A 21,488-nucleotide genomic window follows, 5' to 3' on the forward strand; every position below is an offset into this window, starting at 1 on the left:
TCCTTCAATTGTTCCTCATAGGACAGCATGGTTTCTGTGTCCCTGCAGCATCCTTGTCACTTTCCTCTGAACATGTTGTCAGTTTTGTCTATATTTCTAATAAAGTATTCCATGGCCCAGGTATGTCTGAGAGGTATAGAGAAGAGCTGGACCGTAACCATTCTTAATGAACTTACTAGATTTTCTTCAATGTAGCGTTGAGCAGAATTAGCATTTTTGGGTGGCTGTCTCAGTGATAACTCACACTTGGTTGATTATTGACTAAAATCCCCACTGATATCCAACTATTAAATGGCGTTTTGCTTCATTCTGAATTTTTTCAGTTGATTGGTTTGGAACCAAGTGCAGGACATTTATTCCTCAAGAAATATTGGGATAATGGAAGGGTAGAGATTATAGTTTAAGTATTCTTATATCCAACTCAGTATATTTCCTACTGTGGTCTACTTGAAGTATCAGTTTTTGTTTTCAGTTTCTAGGAGTTCTATGTTTTTATGGAATCTGTGAGTAAGTTAGTGATTTTAAAAGGAAGTAAGCTAAGCAACTTTTTAAAGCCTGCTTCTGGTCTTGTGAGGAATCTAGAGTCATTTACTGACCTTCGTCATGAATTGTTTTTCACTCAATTTAGCTGTGTTACAGAAACAAAGGCTATTTCAATTCTATAGTGGTGAATCATTTCACCAAATGCGAAAGTCGTCAAGAATTTTTTATGCTTGTGTCTATGTTTAACTGAGTTTAATGCAGAGGTTTTGATAATGGATGCCTTTTTAATAAATATTACTGTATACATCTAATTTATGGTAATTATTCCTTTTGATTAGTAATCTTGGTAATTGTATAATTCAGATGTTTTATATCCTTGTCAATTTTGTCTGCTTGCTCTATCAGCTATTGAGAGAGCCATGTTAAAGTTTCCCACTGTGATTGTGAATTTGTCAGTTTTTCTTTTATATATTTTGAAGCTATGTCTGTATTAGATGCATACAGATTTAATACTGTATCATCTTGTTTAACTTACACTGTATGATGAAAAGTTCCTCTTTCTCTAGTAATATGTCTTGGTTTAAAAACTACTTTGATATTGTTTTGGCTCTACTAGCTTTCTTTTGGTTAGTGTTGCATAGTGTATCTTTTTACTTAAACTTTCTGTGTTATTTTTAGCGTGTCTCTTGTAAGCAACATATAGGTATTGTAACTGTTATCGAATTAAAAATGCATACCTAACTGTCTCAGTATTGTATTTGGGTCAGTCTGTTTATATTTAATATAATTGCTGATATAGTTGGATTAATATCTATCATATAACTCTCTATTTGACACATGTTTTATGTTCTTAATTTCTCCTGTCTTATGTTTTTGAGTATTTTCTATTTTGTTTTTTACTCTGTGACTTGTTAGCTTTACATTCCTTTACTATTCTGTAAGTGGTTACTCTCAACATACATGTAGATTTGACCTATTATAAATATAGTAAGTTATTACTTTTAACATTTTTCCAGAACTGTTAGATACTCTAATTCCACTTCCCTTTTATGTTACTGTAGTCAGACATTGTAGTTGTACAAATACTTTACACTCCATGACATTTTAATTATTATTTTGTACATTAGGTATTAATTATATTTACTCACTTCGTTGTGCCTCACTGCCTCTTTTTTTTTAAGTTTATAGTTCATAGTGTTTTTATTTATTTAATTTTATTTTTTTTTAATTTTATTTATTTTCGGCTGCATTGGGTTTTCGTTGCTGCACGCGGGCCTTCTCTAGTTGTGGCAAGCGGGGGCTACTCTTCGTTGCAGTGCATGGGCTTCTCACTGCAGTGGCTTCTCTTGTTGTGGAGCACAGGCTCTAGGTGTGTGGGCTTCAGTAGTTGTGGCACACGGGCTCAGTAGTTGTGGCTCGCGGGGCTCTCGAGCGCAGGCTCAGCTTAGTTGCTCTGCAGCATGTGGAATCTTCCCAGACCAGGGCTCGAACCTGTGTCCCTTGCATTGGCAGGCAGATTTTTAACCACTGTGCCATCAGGGAAGTCCCCTCACTGCCTCTTGTATTTTCGTGTTTCTGTTTGAGATCATTTTACTTTTGCTTGAATAAGTTCTTTTAGTAATTATTTTAGTGCTGGCCTGCCGGCAGTGAGTTCCCTCAGTATGTGTCTTAAACATTTCATTTCAACTTCATTTTTAAGAATATTTTTGTTAGGTGGGGAATTTTAGGTCATCACTTACTTTCTTTCATTGTTTTAAAGATACCATTCCATTGTCTTCTAGCTTCTGTAACCTCTCAGAGTGGTTCTGCCCTTTCCAGAGTTTTTATTATATTTTATTCTCAATTCCATAGTTTTCTGATGCTTTTAAGAATATTACTTTTAATTTTTCAGTCTTTATTTTCTTGTTATCAGCAGGAATGTTGGCCTGTTCTGTTCTATTTCATCCTGTCTGGGAAAAAAAGCCATTCCTACCCCAAAGGCTATTTCTGAAGAAACATATAAGTCTTTTAGCTCATTTTGGTTTACCTTCCTTAAAAAAATGACATTGTGATATTTTCCCCTGGATCTAACCAATTTATATTCAACTGAATTTTGTTGACTTAGATTTGGTTTGGATAGTAAATTTTAATGACCTTTATATTTTACACTGTACGAAAGATGCTTTAAATCAGCGGTTCTTAACCTTTTTGAATCATATGCTCCTTGTACCCTCCTAGGAATCTCTGGTTAAAAGACAGACACTCTCCCCAGATGAATGCTTGAAACTGTGCATATATCTTCATGGGGATTAAGCAACATTTCTCCTACCTCCCATTCCCTCTCAACCCCACCTCTACCCATGGGTTTCAGGATGAGAATCCTTGTATTCAGTACATAAAATAAATGTTGAGTTAAGTGTAAAGGTGTAGATAAATCAATTAATACCTGAGCACTTGCTGTTTGTACCATGACATGTTGGGGAGAAAAGTGTGCTGGGCCTGAAACAGGAAGATCTAGATTTATTTGTGGCTTTGCCACACACTGGACCTGAGAGTAGTATCAGTGTTCTCATTTATAAAATAAAAATCATCATAATACTTCCCAGACATTATTGTGGGAATAAGATGAGAAAATACATGAGAAATCACTTTATATACTGTTCATATAAAATAATATATGTATGTCTACAGATATGCATTTATATCTAATATGTGCACACAACATATAGGAAGTAATTTTTGCATTTTCAAACTTTGTTTTAAAGAAATATTTGAGTTGAATACAGTAATTAGAAATAAAAAATTTTGTGCCCACAGCCCTTTCTTTGGAATTTTGCTTGAGGAATGTAAAGATAGTATAACTTAGAGGGTGGGGCAGAAAGCAAGAAGCCCAATACTGTTCATCTGGCTCTGGGATCCTGTTAGTGCTGGTACTAACTAGTACCTGTACTTTTATTCACTTACCTATGACATGGGACAATGCATCTTTTTAAAATTTATTTGTTAAGGATCTTACAACATTCAACACACTGTGCTCTGCAGAGAAGTCTCTAGGTAGAATTACTAACTTTTTTTTTTTTTTTGGTTACTATAAAGAGGTTAAGATTCCAATACTAAAAACAAAAAATCAAATTTAATAGTTCACTTAGAGTGCTATATTTATATTATGATAATGGTTTTAATGGCATGTATTAGGAAACATTTATTGTAATATTTAATGTCAATTAGCATTTACCTTCATTGTACTTCTGTCAAAAAATCATCCCATGTAAAGGCTGTGTAGAATACTAGAATACCTTAGAAAACAGAACAGTCTTACTGTCATATGAAAAGGTGACAATTATCAATAAAAAGCATTTATTAAATTCCCATTTTTGTTTGTTACCACAAAAACTATGGTTCATAACATTTTTTGAATCTTTGGATGCCTTTGAGAATGTGATAAAAATCATAAACCTTTCCTTAGAAAACTGGACACACATGCACATAAACAGTTTTGCTCATAATTTTTAGAGGTTCGCAGACCAACTGAGACTCATATGAACTCTTTCTGTGGCCATAGATGAAGAAACCTCACTATAAAAGGATGCACACTTTGTTCTCATTGTCATCATTTGAAACTATAGTATTTGTTTACTGCCTGTCATGCCAGGTATTTTAGAAACTACATAGTTAAGGTTGTTGTCCAGCAAATGACGCTGTTATTAACAAAGTAAACACAGATACATTGTCTATAGAGGGTGAGAGAGAAGAAAGGGAGAGAGGGAAGGAGAACATTAGTACAAGAATACTCAGTGATCAAGATAATACAGCCACCAAGTTATTCAGGGTATTAGAGAACTTGAATTAGAGACCATTGTAGATAAATGAAAAAATATTTAGAATATGCACATCAAGGTCACTGTCCATTTCCATTTTAAATGCCATTGGAAGAGGAGCTGGGAGAGTTGGATGGAATAGTTTATGGTGGCAAATACATTTAATACCTCTTTGGTTTCTTTGGTGAAATCCATACATGATAACAGCATTTCAGCAGAAGGTTTGATCTTTGAGAATTATTAATGAGTTTTACAAGTAGAATTTCTCTAGGGGGATACTTGATTGTAAAAAATGTTGGTTTAATTTGCCTAATTTTTTTTTGTTTGTGCTTATATTGAGAGATATTTAGTGTGATTATACTTAGTTATTTTTCTACCTTAGTTATTCCTGTTTTCCGTGTTACCTGACCTTTAGTGGTTTTACAGGAGTGTTTGGGTGCTTTTGATTTGGCCACAAGAAAGTAACAGGGGAAAGGGGATGATTTTGATGTTGTTCTCAATGGGTTCATTTGGGAAAGTGAAAATTTTGGCCTGCCTATGGCAAAGGTGAACTTAGATGTAAATAGAAGAGGGAAGACTAGAATTCTTTAAAGCAAAATTTAATCAGGCCACTAACATTGCTGGTACCATTTAGTAATAGGCTTTGATAAAAATGGGCAATAAATTTCAGTGGCAGTGGAAAAATAGGAATTAAATCAATGAGGAACTGTTTATTATCTGTCAACTTAGGAAATAATAAAAAAGAAAGTTTTGGCAAAGTTGGAATGAAAATGATACTCTTGACCAGCACAGGTGGTAATGAAAGTCGATACATTTTTGGAAAGCAGTGGTGACAATTGTGCCCATTCTTGGCCTCATTTCTGGAATTCTACTCTAAAAAAGTAATTTAAAGCATAAAAACAATACACATGAAAGTATTTATTGTAGTATTTTTTTAATAATATTAGCAAGCTACAAATACCCTTAATGTACAATAGAGGAATGATTAAGTAAATTATGGAACATCAAACACTTGATGGAATGCTATTAAAAATGGTGCCAAAAACTGTAACAACATGGAAAAATGCTTTTGATAGGCGAAAAGTACAACCATATGTGTATTTATGCCGTGAGTATAACTATGTAATAATTAGCTGTGCATTGAACAAAGACTGGAAGGAAATAGGAAAAATTAAAAAAGGTTGATAAACTAGGGTGGTGTCAGTATAGATGAAATTTAGATAGCTTTAATTGCTATCATTTTGTTCACAAATGAAAAATTTAAGACAGTTTTCTAATTTTATGCACTTATGGATTAAGTTCAATATTGAATTAATTGGGAATTTAAGTATTTGGTGTGAAGAATGTTTTTGCTTCTGATGGATAGCTACTGTACCAGAATGATTTATTGAATAGTTCATTCTTTCCCCACTGATTGGAAATGCCACCTTTATTATTACATAATTTCCAAGGCAGGAAATTCTGCCATGGAATTCTGATGGTCTGATCCCTCCCCCCACAGCTCAAACATTATTCTCTCTCTCAAAACTTTTGCTTCTAGTCTTGTGTATTTATTCTTCCAGATGAACTTTACAGTAAGCTTGTTGAGTTTCATTTGACAAATTTAGTTTCAGTTTAATTAGAGTATATTAAATCTACAGATTAATTTGGGAAGATCATTTTGCCTATTAAGCCTTTTATTGTTTCCAGGAGTTTCAGTGAAGTAGCTGAGTGTTTTTTGTTTTTTTTAATTTTTTGTTTTTGGAATATAGTGAATTGACAGAAAGGTTATAACACATCTCTATTTTTTCTGCATAGAAGCAGAATGATTCTGATATTGATGCCAACATTCATTTACAAAAATTTATAGTTTTCAATTGCCTGAAACAAAGTATGCAATTAAATCCAGATGGGGAAATAATGGCGACACACTGGAAATCTGTACATTGGAATTTATCTTTGCCATTAATAAAATGAGTGGCCTTTTGAGAAAAGTAGATTTTGAATGGCCACAGTGATTAGAAAGTCCTCAGTCTTAGTCAAAAATTGTCACCTGTGCCTTATCATTTATGCTGTGCTTGTTCCTCAGCACATGATGAGAAGCTCATTCCTTCTGCTGGTCTTCTTGGTAGCTTTATCTAAATCTCCTTTGAGCTTTGTCCAGCTTTTCTGAATGAAAACGTTCTTGTTCGTATTCATATTTCCTTTCCCTGTCTTCCTCTCCTGCCACTCCACCCCCCATTCCTTTCTATCTCTTTGGGTCTCTTTGTTCATTTCTATATCATCCCCTCCCTCCTCCTCCCACAATATTCTTCACCATATCTTTCTGATCTCTTTGTGATTAGCAAATGAGAGACCCTTTTTATTGCTGAATTATTCTTAGTGCTAAGACTTCTGAGCATCTCTCTTTAATGGCCCTGTCTTATTTCTGACCTGACTGTTATTTATCTTCTTTGACCAATATAAAGCCTGGTATGGTGTTGAAAGGGAGGCATGGTTGAATTATAAAACTCTCCTGTTTGGAGTTGTATTGCATTGAAAAGGGTTGCAAACACTTTCATAAGTTGTGGTCCTGGTTCACCTAACCAAATCAAGTAGTAATATGATCGTTGTTTCGAATAGATACAGATTAGATATCCTTGTGATCTGTGGAAAACTTTGATCTGTTTATACAATTTATTTTCTAGCATTACAAAAATGTATCACCAACAGGTCGGTTCAGATTTTGTCCGTGGATAATTAACAGTCTCTTTAGAAACCGGGAACATGACTAAAGCAAGCTGTTCTTCTGTTTTTAGGAAATGGAATTTCATCTAAGTTTCCTCTGTCTGTCATGTCAGACGTTTGTTATTGTTTTTTGCTTTTCAGATCCTCTTCCTGAACTTCGTTTTTTTTTTTTGGAACCTATTGTATGGTAGATTTTTCTTGGCGTGTTACTTTCTATTGATTATGTGTTTGTGTGTGTGCACGCGTGCACACACACACAGAGAAAGGACAATTCAAAACTGTGAACTGGTTTTTTTTTTTTTTTCAGAACTCCACAATGTGTATTTATTCCTATTAAGGATTCAAGATGATGTTTTATGTGTGTGATGGATTGCAAACCACTAGGGAAACATAGCCCGTTTATTTTTAAAATTTTAGCTAGAACAACCATGTAGTTACTGGAAAGAGGAGGTCCACGCTGATTTTTTTTTGGTCCTTGATTGACCTACCTCTTGATATCCTAAGGAATACCATGCTAATTATCATCAAAGGCAAACAGATGTCAAGGAGACTGTGGAGGCTTTTCTGTGTTCACTCTTCTCTCCTGTCACGGGCTGAGGAACTCTCGAAGAGTGGGTTTGTTTTTGTTGGGCAAGCACACAAAAGCCCAGATGCTTCTCCACACTGGGCTGAGCTCTGGAGGCCCTCCAAAGTGGGTGACCCTTCCCACCTCCTGGTTTCCATTTTCCTGCCACTCCCACAAGCTGGGTGGTATGTACCTGCTCCCTGGAGGCCCCCTTTGTATTGCCTTTTTGTGGTTGAGGGGAGGGAGCATCCCGAATCCTTGAAGCCTTCCAGGCCCCAGACAATCTGGCAGGCTCATCCGTCCCTGCTGCCTTGGTTGTAGCACTTATTGAATGGCCCGACACCGCCTCTGGATTATGATATGCTGGGGAGCATTAGCCTGCTGCCCATCCATTCTTTCCTTCCTTCCTTCCTCAGAGTGTGCCTCAGTGACCCAGGCTGGCAGCTCCTCTCCTTGGGACCGGGATATTTAGCAGGGCTTTGTGCCAACCAGAAGCTTTCAAGAGAAAGTGTGAGGCCAGGCTAGATAAGAAAGAAGACAGAGAAATCCCTCAGAGAAGACAAACCAGTGGGAAAGGGCACAGCAAGTGTTGGATCACATAGTGCTGTTTATTTGGCAATGTTTGTGAATATTTAATTAAGGTTCTTACAAGCCGCTGTGGCCCAGTACAGTGTAAGGACATGGCTAAGAATAGTTATTTTGAAGCTTTATACTATGGTGGTATCTCAGGTACAGGAAAAGATTAATACAAGCAATGATGTTCATCAGGTAGTAGGAATTCAAAGAAAGTAAAATACAACCAAGTATCATAATTGCACATCTAGTAAATAAAGAAATTCTTTTGTATGCTCTAACTTCTTCAGTTTTGAAAACAGAACAAACCAGCTCTGACACGCATACTTAAATAGATCAGGAAACATTGCCCTGTCGTCCAAAACATTGTTGTTAGGAGGAAGGATTCATGATATTTGGGCTCGCCCACATCAAATGAACATTACAAAGGACCCTGTTTTGTATCGGGGCCCCTTTTTTTTTTTTTTTTTTTTTTTGCGGTACGTGGGCCTCTCACCACTGTGCCCTCTCCTGTTGCGGAGCACAGGCTCCGGATGCGCAGGACCAGCGGCCATGGCTCACGGGCCCAGCCTCTCCGCGGCACGCGGGATCCTCCCGGACCGGGGCACGAACCCGCGTCCCCCACATCGGTAGGCGGACCCTCGACCACTGTGCCACCAGGGAAGCCCTCGGGGCCCTTTTTATTGTGGTTTCTTAGAGCCAGGACGAGGAAGTGTGATGATACCTTGACTTGTTCATTTTTCAGGGGCAGATGACGGTCTATGCGAAGTTTGGCAAAAATGTTTATCTTCCTAAAGATGCCGAGTTTTACTTCGTTTATAACGGATCTCATCAGAGACACATCGTGATTGCAGAGCGCACGGAGGATAACGTTCTCCAATCCAGCGTTCCAGGTGAGGTGTCCTCTTTATTGTGCAATTGAAAAACCTGTCTGTGAGCACCTTCATGGTGCTCCAAGGTGGGATGGGTATGAGTGAGAGTGTATGTGTGTGCGAGAATGTGTGTTTGTGCGTTTGTGTGTGTGTGTGTGTGTTTGTGTATGTAAGGAAGAACACTCACACTGGGTTATCTCACGTCTGAGCCGCTTCCAGCTGTGTCTGCAGCTCCCTGAGCAGCCCACCTTGGACTTAACCTCCAGGTTGGGGGTGCCCTGGATGCAATCCCGTGGAGAAGACGCTCTGTCTTCGTATTGCTGCCTGCAGTCCCGGGGCCGTGGCCAAGGGCAGCTCAGGCAGATCTGAGATACTTGACAGTGGTCTTCATTCTCCTGTGGTCAGTCCAGCAGCTGCTCTCTGCTTTGCTCTTTTGGGTGGCAGGGGTTCCTTCCTTAGCAGCATGTCCATCCAGACACTTCCCTGCTGGATCTCAGCTTCCAGAACTGTCTCTTCCCACCACCAGAATGTTCACATTCTGAAACCTGTAATTTTCCCAGCTGTCTTCAAGTACCACGGTGACAGATGACAAATTAATGTATCGTGTTAATGTGTTATCATGAAGTAACAGCCCCTCCTCAGGTACAGTTGTTTTGTATGTTCATTGGCATGTGGGTTGTACATCTGAGACATCAAGCTGTAGACTAAAGGTGCAATTAATATGCCATTACGGGCAGGAAAGGAGGGTTTGTGGTGTTTTTCTTGTTTGTTGATTGGTTGGTTTTAACTGTGGGTCTCTTAGGCCTTCTTAAATTGTATCATAGAGGGAACCTTCAATTTTTTAATAGGTAAGACTGGCCTCATTTTTAAAAGAAAAATGTTTCTAAGTGCTTCTGTAGTATATCTGTTGCATGTGGGAAGAAGGAAGACAGGAAACATGCAAACACAGACATAGAGAATTGTAGTGATGTACAAAGACCTTTCAGACCTACCTGGGTTTGGTCACTGAATCAATCTATTGTGCAATTTCTGGGGCTTTGGGCAATTTTTTTTTTTTTTTTTTTTTTTTTTTTTTGCGGTATGTGGGCCTCTCACTGCTGTGGCCTCTCCCGTTGCGGAGCACAGGCTCTGGACGCGCAGGCTCAGCGGCCATGGCTCACGGGCCCAGCCGCTCCGCAGCATGTGGGATCTTCCCAGACCGGGTCACAAACCCATGTCCCCTGCATTGGCAGGCGGACTGTCAACCACTGCACCACCAGGGAAGCCCTGGGCAATTTTAAGCGCTTCTCTCTCAGGCCCAGTAACTCCCATCCTCACAAGAAAAAAAGTCAAACCACATTAATGGCACAGAGTTATACTGGCTGCTAGTCTCTTTTGCCTCTCCCTTTTGCTTTGGTATTTACATTGATGTTTTTGCTGCATTTAGCTTGGCCCTGTTTTCTTGGTTTTTCTCTTTTTTTTTTATCAGCCTCTTATAAGAGAAAGAATAAAAATAATAACTAAAGCGCCACTCCTAACATCAAAACTTTTGTCTTTTTCTTTACTTGCGTGTAGGGGTGAACCTCCTCCCTACTCCTTGTGTGTTACAGAAAATCTTTTATGATTATATTGTGGCCTGCTTAGAAGGGAGAGTTCTTACCTTGATTTTAACAAACTCACTGCAGACAGTTCCACATTTCTGAATCGTACATTTTCCTGGACACAGCTTTACCAGGGTACCTTTCCAAAGTAGGTACAACAGTTTTCTGTAGTATACAGTGGACGTGTGTGGTCTGGGGGTAGGGACTCCGCTCTGTGCTGTACCATTGGACCACTTTAAAAAGGCAATGATGTGACGATAGCAGTAGCTCTTGCCTGGTAAACCTGGGACGCTTTTATTCCTTGAAGCCTGGCAGCATAGCTTCTGGGGAAAAGCTTTGGAGGATAAGCCAGAGCAAAGATGATTTGCACCCATTAGGCGTTTGCTTGGGGGCCAGTGGTGGCTGAATGTTAGCCCTTCTTCTGTCCAGCTGTTAATATCATGATCACAGAAGTTTGGTGGTGGTAATTCCTGGACATTCTGCCGAGGACAACATAAAAACATACCTGGGTAGAAGTTCACCAACCTTGGTAAAATGGAGTATAAGCAGAGGGACGGGTAGCAGGATTAGGCGACCACCCAACAGAAGTATTAAGAACATCTACAAGACAGAGAAGCCGTTCTCAGAAGTGGTGGTGGGCCAATGAACAGTACATATAATGTTTCTGTTGAGAAGTGTTTACCCACCCTACTCACGTTCAGAAGAACTCTGAGGAACTAGGGTAAACTTGTGTAACTTTGTGGTGCTACCTTATAAAACTATCACCTAAATAAATATATAAAAACATTTGACTCAGAAGGAAATGCCAGAACAGGAAAGGGCAAAGGCCTTTAAGACGACAAACTTGAATTTGATGGTTGGCTAGAAGTACAAGGTGAAGCTATGCCAAATAACAGTGGTAATGATGGGAAAGCAGCCCTGAGATGGTCAGAGCTCATAAAGGTCAGTTTGAAAATCAGGAGTCACTGGAAGAAGATGGGGTCAGTGTTCATTTGGACCCACAGGCTTGGCGGCATTTAAAGATAATTGGCCGCATTTCCTTTCTGCCTTGCTCTCCTGGAGCGTGTGGTATGCTCAGGCCAAAGCTTTGGACACTGGGAGAGCATCTTCTGCAGACTCTGGGTGAACTGTTCACTATCTTGTCATCCAGGCCACAGGCTTCAGGAGACGGTGACGGTGTCTGTGTGCCTCTGCTCGGAAGGTTACTCCCCTGTGACCATGGGCTCTGACTCCGTGACCTATGTGGACAACATGGCCTGCAGGCTGGCTCGTTTGCTGGTCACCCAAGCCGATCGCCTCACAGCCAGTAGCCACCAGACCTTGCTGACCCCATTTGCCCTGACGGCGGGAGCATTGCCTGCTCTGGACGAGGAGCTCGTGCTGGCTCTGACCCATCTGGAGTTGCCTCTTGGGTGGACTGTCCTGGGAAATTCTTCACTTGAAGGTGGGTCCTTACCAGGAAATTGAGATGTCTCCTCTCTATGTCAAGTTCAAATGTGCCTTACAATTTGTTGCCTGTTTGCCTGGGTGGGTTTTCCTGCCTGCTTTTGACCTGAGCCTTGCACTATTCAATCTGGGATCCCTGACGTTCTGAGCCACTCATCTCTGGGCTGGTTGATGCCACTCTGTTCCAGGGGGTGAAGAGCTTTTCCTCAAGGAGGGAAGGACTGTTTCTTTGTGGCAGGCTCTTGAGCCAGCTGCTTTGAGCTGTGGCTCCGCTTCCTTTGATATGTTTTCTTGCTGTAAGAAGGGGATATTGGTGTCCTATTTCCAAATAGGTAGAGTCATTGAGCAAGGAAGAACATGCAGCCAACTCTGTGGAACACTGAGAAGAAATGTGTCCATGCAGGAAATGTAACCAATGCATTGACATCTTTGAAAATGTCAGTGTCACTGACAGCATTCATATTTACTATATTTATACTAACTTTTGGAGTTACATCTGGATGCCCCTTCTTTACTAAAAGGCTAAATAGACTCAATATCATTAAATAGACTCTTAAAACCATTCGGAATCTGTGTGAACAAAGATATAGATGTTGTATATAAGCTCATACTATTCATGAGCCTACACTGTTCAACAGATACTACTTATGGTGATGACAAATAACATAATTTTATTGGAGATAGAATTTTGCTCTGTATTTTATTGGACACAAACATGTACTATTGCTGTTTTTCTGTATTCTTCCTATGACTTTAGCTTTGTGGTGGGATGATGCTGTCTTTAAGAGTTTCTGCTTCCTGATAAATTCTGGTTACAGGTTGGTTTAAAGTTGATCATGGATTAAGATTAAATGAACTACTCTAAGTAAAAGGGGTATGTTTTTTTTTTTAAGCAGAATCAATCATAAGGTCATAAGCCACAATCAGAGAGGATCTCCATTTCTTTCCTTTATTAGGGTTATACTTAAACTCTCCTGGCACTTAAGGATGTTTCTTATTTCTTAAGACCTTGGATGAAAGAAGTCATCCGTGCCTGAGTCCCATGTGCTCCACTTAGCTGTGTGGCAGCTGACTGATGTGCATGAAGGGGTGGGCTTCCTGAGGGAGTGGATGGTGTGTGTTCTGCTCACCATCATCCCCAAGGACCTAGCAAAGAACTTGGCACATAACAGGTGCTCAGGAAGTACTTGAATGAATGAGCGGTGTATCCTGAGACCTTTAAGGAGTTGCACATCCTAGATATTGCTATTGTAATTCTCCTGTATGTATAGGAGGAAAAAAATGTTTTCTGGCTAAGGAACTTTATTCATATGTATATACACACATATATTCATATATTTATTGGTGTATGTACACATGCGTATACATATATTCATTCATATGAGTGTATATATACATATCTATCTATCTATCTATTATATACTTTCTGGCTAAGGAACTACATTTGCTTAAGCCTCCTGGCTTTTAAAACAAATTTTATCAATAATATTAGAGGGTATTTTATATTTTGGAAGGCAGACTCATTTTGACAAAGACATAAAGCTTTCATAATTTCTCACTAGTCACCATGCTCAAAGACATAAGTAAAGAGCCTCAAAGCCTCATGGAGAGGCAGGTGTAGGTCAGCGAGGGGGTACTTTCTTAGCACAGCAACTCTCTCAGCATAGCAGGTTGGACTCTGCAGTGGTTCAGTCTGTGCCTCTGCAAAATGATAAATTGCTGAAAGTTATGGAACTTCATAATTTCATATGAACAGCCTAAACTAAGAACCTTCAAAGTGGGATTCATGTTATCCACATGCTGTATTTATTTTTTATCCTAAGATTTAGAAATAAGATTTGATAATCTTCAGTCTGTACATTGACTACGTAGTATATGCATACAATTTTCTGGGTTTGGGGCATATGTGCAATTATTTTTGCTGACAGAGATGCATAATCAAATAAGTTTGGAGAAAACTGGGCTAACCACCAAATTGCCAAGGGTTATCTTATTGCCATTTTCATTGATGTTTGGAGATGTGTTCTTGTTTTCCAAGCCTCCATCTATCATGACCCTTTGGTTTATCCATATCCTTATAACAGACAGATTTATGTCACCAAGATATATAAGTATATATTATATAGATATATGTATTTTCATGAGAAAAATTGGAGCAGTTGCTTTACATGGTGAGACATTGTATTCTATTTGAAAGCAATTCTAGTGTAATAGTCATTAAGATTATATGCTGGGCTTCCCTGGTGGCGCTGTGGTTGGGAGTCTGCCTGCCAATTCAGGGGACACGGGTTCGAGCCCTGGTCTGGGAGGATCCCACATGCCGCGGAGCAGCTAAGCCCGTGAGTTACAACTACTGAGCCTGCGTGTCTGGAGCCTGTGCTCTGCAACGAGAGAAGCCACGACAATGAGAAGCCCGCGCACCGTGATGAAGAGTGGCCCCCGCTCGCCGCAACTAGAGAAAGCCTGCGCACAGAAACGAAAACCCAACACAGCCAAAAATAAATGAATAAATAAATTTATATATAAAAAAAAAGATTATATGCCAAATCCTTGCCCAGTTTCTTCCTGTCTCTGAGATCATCTGGGCAAATTATTTCTGTTCTGATGCCATGGTTTTAATTTCTAAAATGAGGCATAATAGTACCCACCTCATTGGCTTGTTGCAATGGTTGAATTAGTGTATGGTGAAACTTCTACAACAATGTCTGAACATACTGAGTTCTCAGTAAAAGTTGACTCTCATGTGTGTATGTGAATGGATTTCCGTGTATAGAGAGTAGATTGTATGTACATATGTGGAAAACAAATTACAGTTGGTCTGGGCAACTGAAGCTACAGGCAAAGGACAAAATCTTGGTATTGCAAACAATTCCTTGAAATTTCTAGTAAATTTCTAGACTTTCTCTAAGAACAGTTTGTAGTACTTGAGGTAACATTGCTTGCAGCCTAGACTTGTAATAGAACTTCTCTACAACATCAGTGTTCAGGGACAGGGTTAACACTCCTTTTTCTTTTCAGTCCTCTGATTAGATCAGTTCCATCCCCCTGTCTTCTAGTTTGCTGATCCTTTCTTCCACTTGATCTAGTTTGCTGTTGAATTCTTCTTTTGAATTTTTCATTTCAGGTGTTGTATTCTCTGGCTCTGTGATTTCTGTTTGGTACTTTTTTAACATTTTCTGTCTCTTTGTTGAAATTCTCACTTTGCTCATGTGTTGCTGTCCTGACCTCGGTGAGCATCTTTGTTATTTTGAACTCTATCAGATAAATCACTTATTTCCATTTCATTAAGATCAGTTTCTGGAGATTTATCTTGTTCTTTTGTTTGGAACTTATTATGTTTCTTCATTTTCCTGGACTCTGTTTTGGTTTCTGTGCATCAGATCAAACAGCCCCCTCTCCCAGTCTTGACAGACTGGTCTTGTGTAGATGAACCTTGTCAATCATCCCAGCCCAAGCTCCTGGTTGCCTCTTAAATCTTTGTGCTAGTCCAAGTTGCTGTCTTTGTTCGTAGTGGCTCCCAGTAGTAGAGGGTGTACCAAGACCCATCAGTGTCCTAAGGGGGAGGATCTCAGTCAGCACCTAGATGCAGGCTGATTAGAAGGCATAAGCTAGCAAAGTATGCAGTCAAATCCCTTCCAGGGAAAGACTGGAAGATGGGTGTTTTTGGCTTGCTCCTCTGTGCAGAACCTTGGGGGGATGGTTACAGCAAGTACTTATGTGTACGCCCATTAACAACTGCTTCTTTATCCACCGCAGTCCTGTGGGACTCCTGAATGCAAGCCCCATTGGCTGTCAATGCCAGGGGATCTGGGACCTGTCTCTTGAGTGACAGCCATAAAAGCAGCTCCTTCCAGAGAGATTGCCAGCTGGCTTCCTTGGGGTCCAGGGAGAATGACAGCCAGCCCCTAGATGCATTCCACTTAGATGCTGGACGCTCGGGCAGCAGCTTATAAAGTATGAAGTCAAATCTCTTCCAGGGAACGACTGGGAGATGGGTGTGTCTGCCTGCTTAGTCAACACTGAGCCCTGGGGAGACAGCCTAGGTGCCTGCTTTTATGCCCATCTAGAGCTGCTGCTTTATTTGCTCTAGTCCTGTGGGATTCATGGGTGTAAGTCCTGTTGGCCTTCAGAGCTGGGCGTTTTGGGGGCCCATCCCAGGTGGGAGCCTTAAAAGGTGGGGTGCTACATGTATGGTGAAAACCCTTGATTCCTCAGGGAAAAGTTGGGAGTTGGAGGTTCCCTCCCGATTGTATGGCGCTGAGCTGGGGGTGGGGTTTATGGCAAGCGTATGTCTCAGCCTTTCCTACCCATGTGAGTGTGGGTATTTTCTCATCCAGTCCTATGTGTGGGAGTCATTGAGCTAGTGACTGGATTTCTCTCCGTGGGAGTTGCTCTGTGTGTAGCTGTACGTTTGGCATTTCCATGGGAGGAGGGAAGTTCAGGAGTCTCCTATGTCACAATCCTGGTCCTTCCCCCTCAATGTAGTAGAGTTATAACCTAAGCCGTTTAGAATCTCTTACGAGCTCAATGCATCTTTTTTTCAGCATACATATTTTATTAGTGTTGCTTGTCTTTGAGGCAGATAAATTACATTAGCAAAGTGAGAAATAAACTGTGGCGTGTGGCCCACTGGAGTTCGTCATGTGTCAATGGTAGGAGCATCGTAAATGGAAAAGTTTTTTTCCCTAAGTTATTTCTCCTAAGACCTGTCCAAAAACTATTTAAAACCTTACTGTTCACATTTATTTAAAATTCTTTGTATTTATCTATGTTTTTTAGGGGGGTACAGAGGATGTTACAGAATGAGTAAAATTGATTTCTGTAATGACTTGGTCGTGGAAGAGTCTGATGGGAACCTTACCGTGAAGCATTACTGTATTTCCTTGCATTTTATAATAAATCCCTTATTTTCCTTTCTTTTCAAACACTGAGAGTTATCAGGAAGGCCTGAGAACCCGTAGAAGGGCCAGAATCTGAGCAGAGTATTGTGTCTTATGAAGAAAAGCAGAGCCTTTCCTTGGCCCTGCATCTTACCCATCATTACTCACAGTGCAACCAAGTTACTCTCCTAGGGAAGGAAATATCCTGTGTTTTATTTAATTTTGTGCCATAAATAAAATTGGATTTCTGTTTCATAAAATTAAACCCATTCTTTCTGTGAAATAGCTTTTATGATAAAAGCTTCTGAGCTGCCTCACACTTACAGTAAAACTTTAAGTAGTAATATACTATCCCATAAAATTTCATGGTTAACTTTTTTGTTCTGAATTTTTTGCTTGTTTGTTTTTTGGACAGAACTCTTTTCTCAGAGATGGGCATAATTTGGCAATTAGGTTAACTGGCATAAAATATACTCTTTTTTTATTCTGTTGGTGCTCAGATAACTTGAGTTAAAGTCTTCCCTTCCTGCTCAATCAAATGACTTCCAATCACTTGTGTGTCCAGAAGCCTGATGTGGCTGGCAAGCACCAAACTTGCCATCACCAGTGGGGAGGCTGCCATTTGAGTAAAGATCCCAAAGGGACTACAAATGCCATCTCGGAGGACTGATGGCCTTGCCTCTGAACATAGTAGCTCTTCTCCCAACCTGTGGAATTAGGTAGAGCTTGTCTTGATTATGCATTCTGACTTGAGGAAAAAAAGCCCCTTTACTTAAAAAAAAAGTCATATAAAGTCTCTCTCTCACAGCATGTATTTACACTTACAAACCAATATGTAGCAACAATTTGCAGATTCAAGACATCTTCTGCCAAAGTAAATTACTGTTGTGAAAAATGAGTTTGGACTTTTCTGCAGGTCTCTAGGTAAAAGTACTTCGTATGTACAAAGGTCTCCTTAATAGGCAGAAAGAAGTTCTTTGTTGTGGAAGAAATAGAACTCTTCATTAATTACACCAATTATAAAAACATAGCAACCTGTTTTGCAGCTTTATTGAGATATAATTAACATATTTGTGCATGTTTAAGGTGTACAGTGTGTTGATTTGGTGCATTTATATATTGCAAATGACTACCACCATAGCATTAATAACTCCTTACCATTACATAATTACCATTTCTTTTTTGTGGTAAGAACATTTAAGAAAGGTGGCACCATGAATTGAATCTGTAGGGCAAATACATTAAAAGTTTTTATAAAGCAAAGAAAATATCTGTTAGATTGTTTTATCAAGTTTAAAGAGTTAAACTTTATTCCTGTCTTTAGAGTTGGTTTTATAAGTGGAAAAAGTATTTAGGGTAAGCCAACTGAGCTTTTGCAACTTTTCTGTAGGGCTGTCTTGGATACACAGCCAGTGTATTTTGGGCACTGGCTTCTCATTCTGTGGTTGTATGGTTGGTTGGAGAACTGTCCTCAAAGAGAAGCAATGGATGGAACGGGTAGGACCCACCGAGAACAACTTAGAGAATGTATTATTTTAATGATTAATTCCAAATATCAGATCAAGAGTATGCTCCTTTCCTTGCAAGTAACACCAGTGGAGTTATAGCAACCAGAACATATTTAAACTTGAATCCAGAAATTAGAGAAATGGTGCATTGGTTGCAGAATACATGTTGTAAGGGCAAGTCCAAATAGTATCTGTAGTAACAAGTCACAGTGTAATGAGTGGTGACTTAAAGGAGAAGTAGAAACCTCATCAGGGGCTATAGGTTTGATGGATAAGGACTGCTGTTACTAGGAAGAAGGGTGGTTAGCATGATGCTGTGCTTTACTAGTAGGGTCTTTATAAATTCCCTTTGAAGGAGAATGTTTTTCTCTATTTTACAACTAATGGGGGGAAAAGGAAAAGAAATGCAGTCGACCAAAAGGACTTAGAAAGTTTATAAGAATGGGGGTTATTCAGCAACTGTTAAATGTGTTCTAATAGTTTAGTGTTCCCTTAAGGAGTTTAAAGAGCAATGGTAATATTGCTTATCTGCAGGAAACGCCATTAAGTGAGAATTAACAGTTCATTATGAGAGACTCAGTGGGAACTGCCAGTTTTCTGTGACATCTACATTTTGCTTCAAGCCACATACCGGGAATCATCACCTTCTTTCTAGGCAGTGAGAGAAGGCAATGTGTGGGCCCGCAACGTTTGACAGAGGGAAATATCTGTTTATCTTTCCTTGAATAGAGGAAAGAGATCTGTAACCAGGAAGAGGCAGGGTTTGTTTAACACTTGAAATGGAGCTTGGCTGTTGTTTTTATCCTTGAATATAGTCTGCCAGCTCTAGAAATCGAAAGGAAATAGAGCAAGGCCCTGTTGGCTGGTCCCCACCTGTGTGCCATGTCTTGTTAGCCAGGGAATGGTACATTGGATTAGAAGACTTGCTTGCTGTCCCACAGACTATGTGAAATGTCAGCTTTGTCTTTCTGCTCCAAAGCTTTGTCCTGGACCGAAAGTTTGAGATAACATCAGCTGATGTCCTACCAGTGGGTAGGAAACCCATAAAGGACAGATTTATTACAAAATACAAGTTCCTAGGTTTTTAAAACAATTTTGGAGGAGTTTTAAAATTAATGCATTATGGGTATTGACTAAGTCTGGGATATATGTTTTTCTTGGAAATCTTGACATTTTTCAAGCAGTTGTGTATACACTCAGTATTACTTTCTAGCTTTCTGGCACTTCTGATAGTATCTGGTGGGACAGACATCTCCACACTTTCTTTTCTGACATTTAAAGCTGGTATTATATTCCTTCAGTTGCTAAGGTAACCCACTGGATGACTGCTAGTGGTGGAGAGAATGTTCTTTAAGACAGGTCCTATGGTAAATGGGTAAAATTGTTTCATAATACTTAGCCACACACATGCACACAAATGTGCATCATTTGTGAAGTTTTAAAATCCTTAACCTAAAACTGGTTTCTCTATCTTCTGTTTCTTTTTTTAGCTTTTCGTTTTTAAGGAATAGGTTTTTCTGGCAGTAAAGAGTTTAACACAGAATTGGCCTCTTAAGGAAAAGGACTTTTTTCCCCGTGTCAAATCATTTGGACTTATCCTGCAGTTAAGTCAGTCAACTCTTATTAAGCACCTTCTCTGTTTAAGGCACTGTATTTTAAAGAAGAAAAAGCAGCTTAAACTTTTCCTTAAAAATTAAGCCTTCTACAGGGCACCAGTGGCCCTGAGACTGGAGTAGAGAATTACATGTCCACTCTCACAACTGAGAAATAGAGGATAGGGTTATATTCAGGTTATTTTCAGGTTATTTCAGGTTATTTTCTCCCTCTCTCAAAATTTTCAAGGAAAAAAAAAATGTAAATGGAAGCTTTTATTTTCAAACACCCATCCCTAATGTGCTTCCCAACAGATTCAAGCAAGTGGAAGGTTTTGAAATTTACCTCTGGGTGGCAGTGTTCCATCCCTGGCTGTTCTCCCCTGGGAACCCTTCAAATGTACAGGGTAGTTTTGGTTTGCACACGGGAGACTAAAATTGAATTTGAAAATGACTGTAGCCGAGGATTCTCTTAATACTTGAGTAAAAAAGTTTAACATTTTGCTGTTTTCGTAGATTTCTTCAATAGGATTTGAATGCTGGCAGCTGTCCTTGTACTACTTTATTTAAAAATTAAATAAAATACTGGTTTCAAAACTACCAAATGCTTGGAGGTTAAAAGGCTGATGGTTGAAAATGGGTGGGAGAGGCCTGGCAAAGGGGGCGGGCAGTAAATGGGGCAGTTGAGACTCATAACTTCATCCTGCCTAGCCTCAGAATCCCCAAGTTTACTGCTATCCTATTTTTTTTTTTTTTTTTTTTTTTTTTTGCGGTACGCGGGCCTCTCACTGCTGTGGCCTCTCCTGTTGCGGAGCACAGGCTCAGGACGCGCAGGCTCAGTGGCCATGGCTCACGGGCCCAGCTGCTCCGCGGCATGTGGGATCTTCCCGGACCAGGGCACGAACCCGTGCCCCCTGCATTGGCAGGCAGACTCTCAACCACTGCACCACCAGGGAAGCCCCATCTGGACTTCTAATTAACTTTTCCCAACCTTCCACCCTCACTCTTATCCCAGGTAGGCTTCGTCTTATCTATTGACTTCCTGTTTGGTTTATCCCATTTATCTTCTCCTTCTCTCACCAGAATATCCCTTCCTGAGTGTGTCCCTGTGCTGAAGGAGGGGATAAGATCTCCCACTAAAGTTGTACCTCATACCCGCAAAGTTTAGTATTTCTCAATCTGGGCTTGGCTGTTTCCTGATTGTGCTTGAATTCAGAATCCCAATGCAAACTTCAAAAGGCCATTTCCAAGATATGATGAGTCTATGCTTTTTCTTCTTGTCAACAATAAAATTAGACTGCAGTGTATTTTCATTTGTCACCCAAACAGAACAGCGTTCCTGGAGGGTCACTTGGAAGGGTGCCTGGGAATTCCACAGGCTCACCTGTGGTGTGAGGGGAGAGCAGAAGAGTGCCCAATGCATAGTATGCTGTCAACAAATATCTACTGAATGAATGAATGGTAGATGTAAATCAGAGCCTTGAAG

The 21,488-nt window shown here is 39.8% G+C and overlaps 1 protein-coding gene across 6 annotated transcripts in view; it reads left to right on the top strand.

The window, feature by feature from the left end:
- The window catches only part of ARHGEF28 (Rho guanine nucleotide exchange factor 28), a 309,493-nt gene that overhangs the window by 113,368 nt on the left and 174,637 nt on the right, over positions 1–21,488 (top strand). For 3 of the 6 annotated variants that reach the window (XM_079917337.1, XM_079917335.1, XM_079917334.1), the window contains exons 3-4: positions 8,870–9,017; positions 11,727–12,020. In XM_079917337.1, coding sequence (XP_079773463.1) covers positions 8,870–9,017; positions 11,727–12,020 — 442 coding nt within the window. Of the gene's footprint in view, positions 1–8,650; positions 9,018–11,726; positions 12,021–21,488 lie in introns of all 6 variants that reach the window. The other 3 variants (XM_079917333.1, XM_079917338.1, XM_079917336.1) reach the window with 2 other exon arrangements.

This window comes from Stenella coeruleoalba, assembly GCF_951394435.1.
Source record: "Stenella coeruleoalba genome assembly, chromosome: 3".
Classification (NCBI taxonomy): Eukaryota; Metazoa; Chordata; class Mammalia; order Artiodactyla; family Delphinidae; genus Stenella; species Stenella coeruleoalba.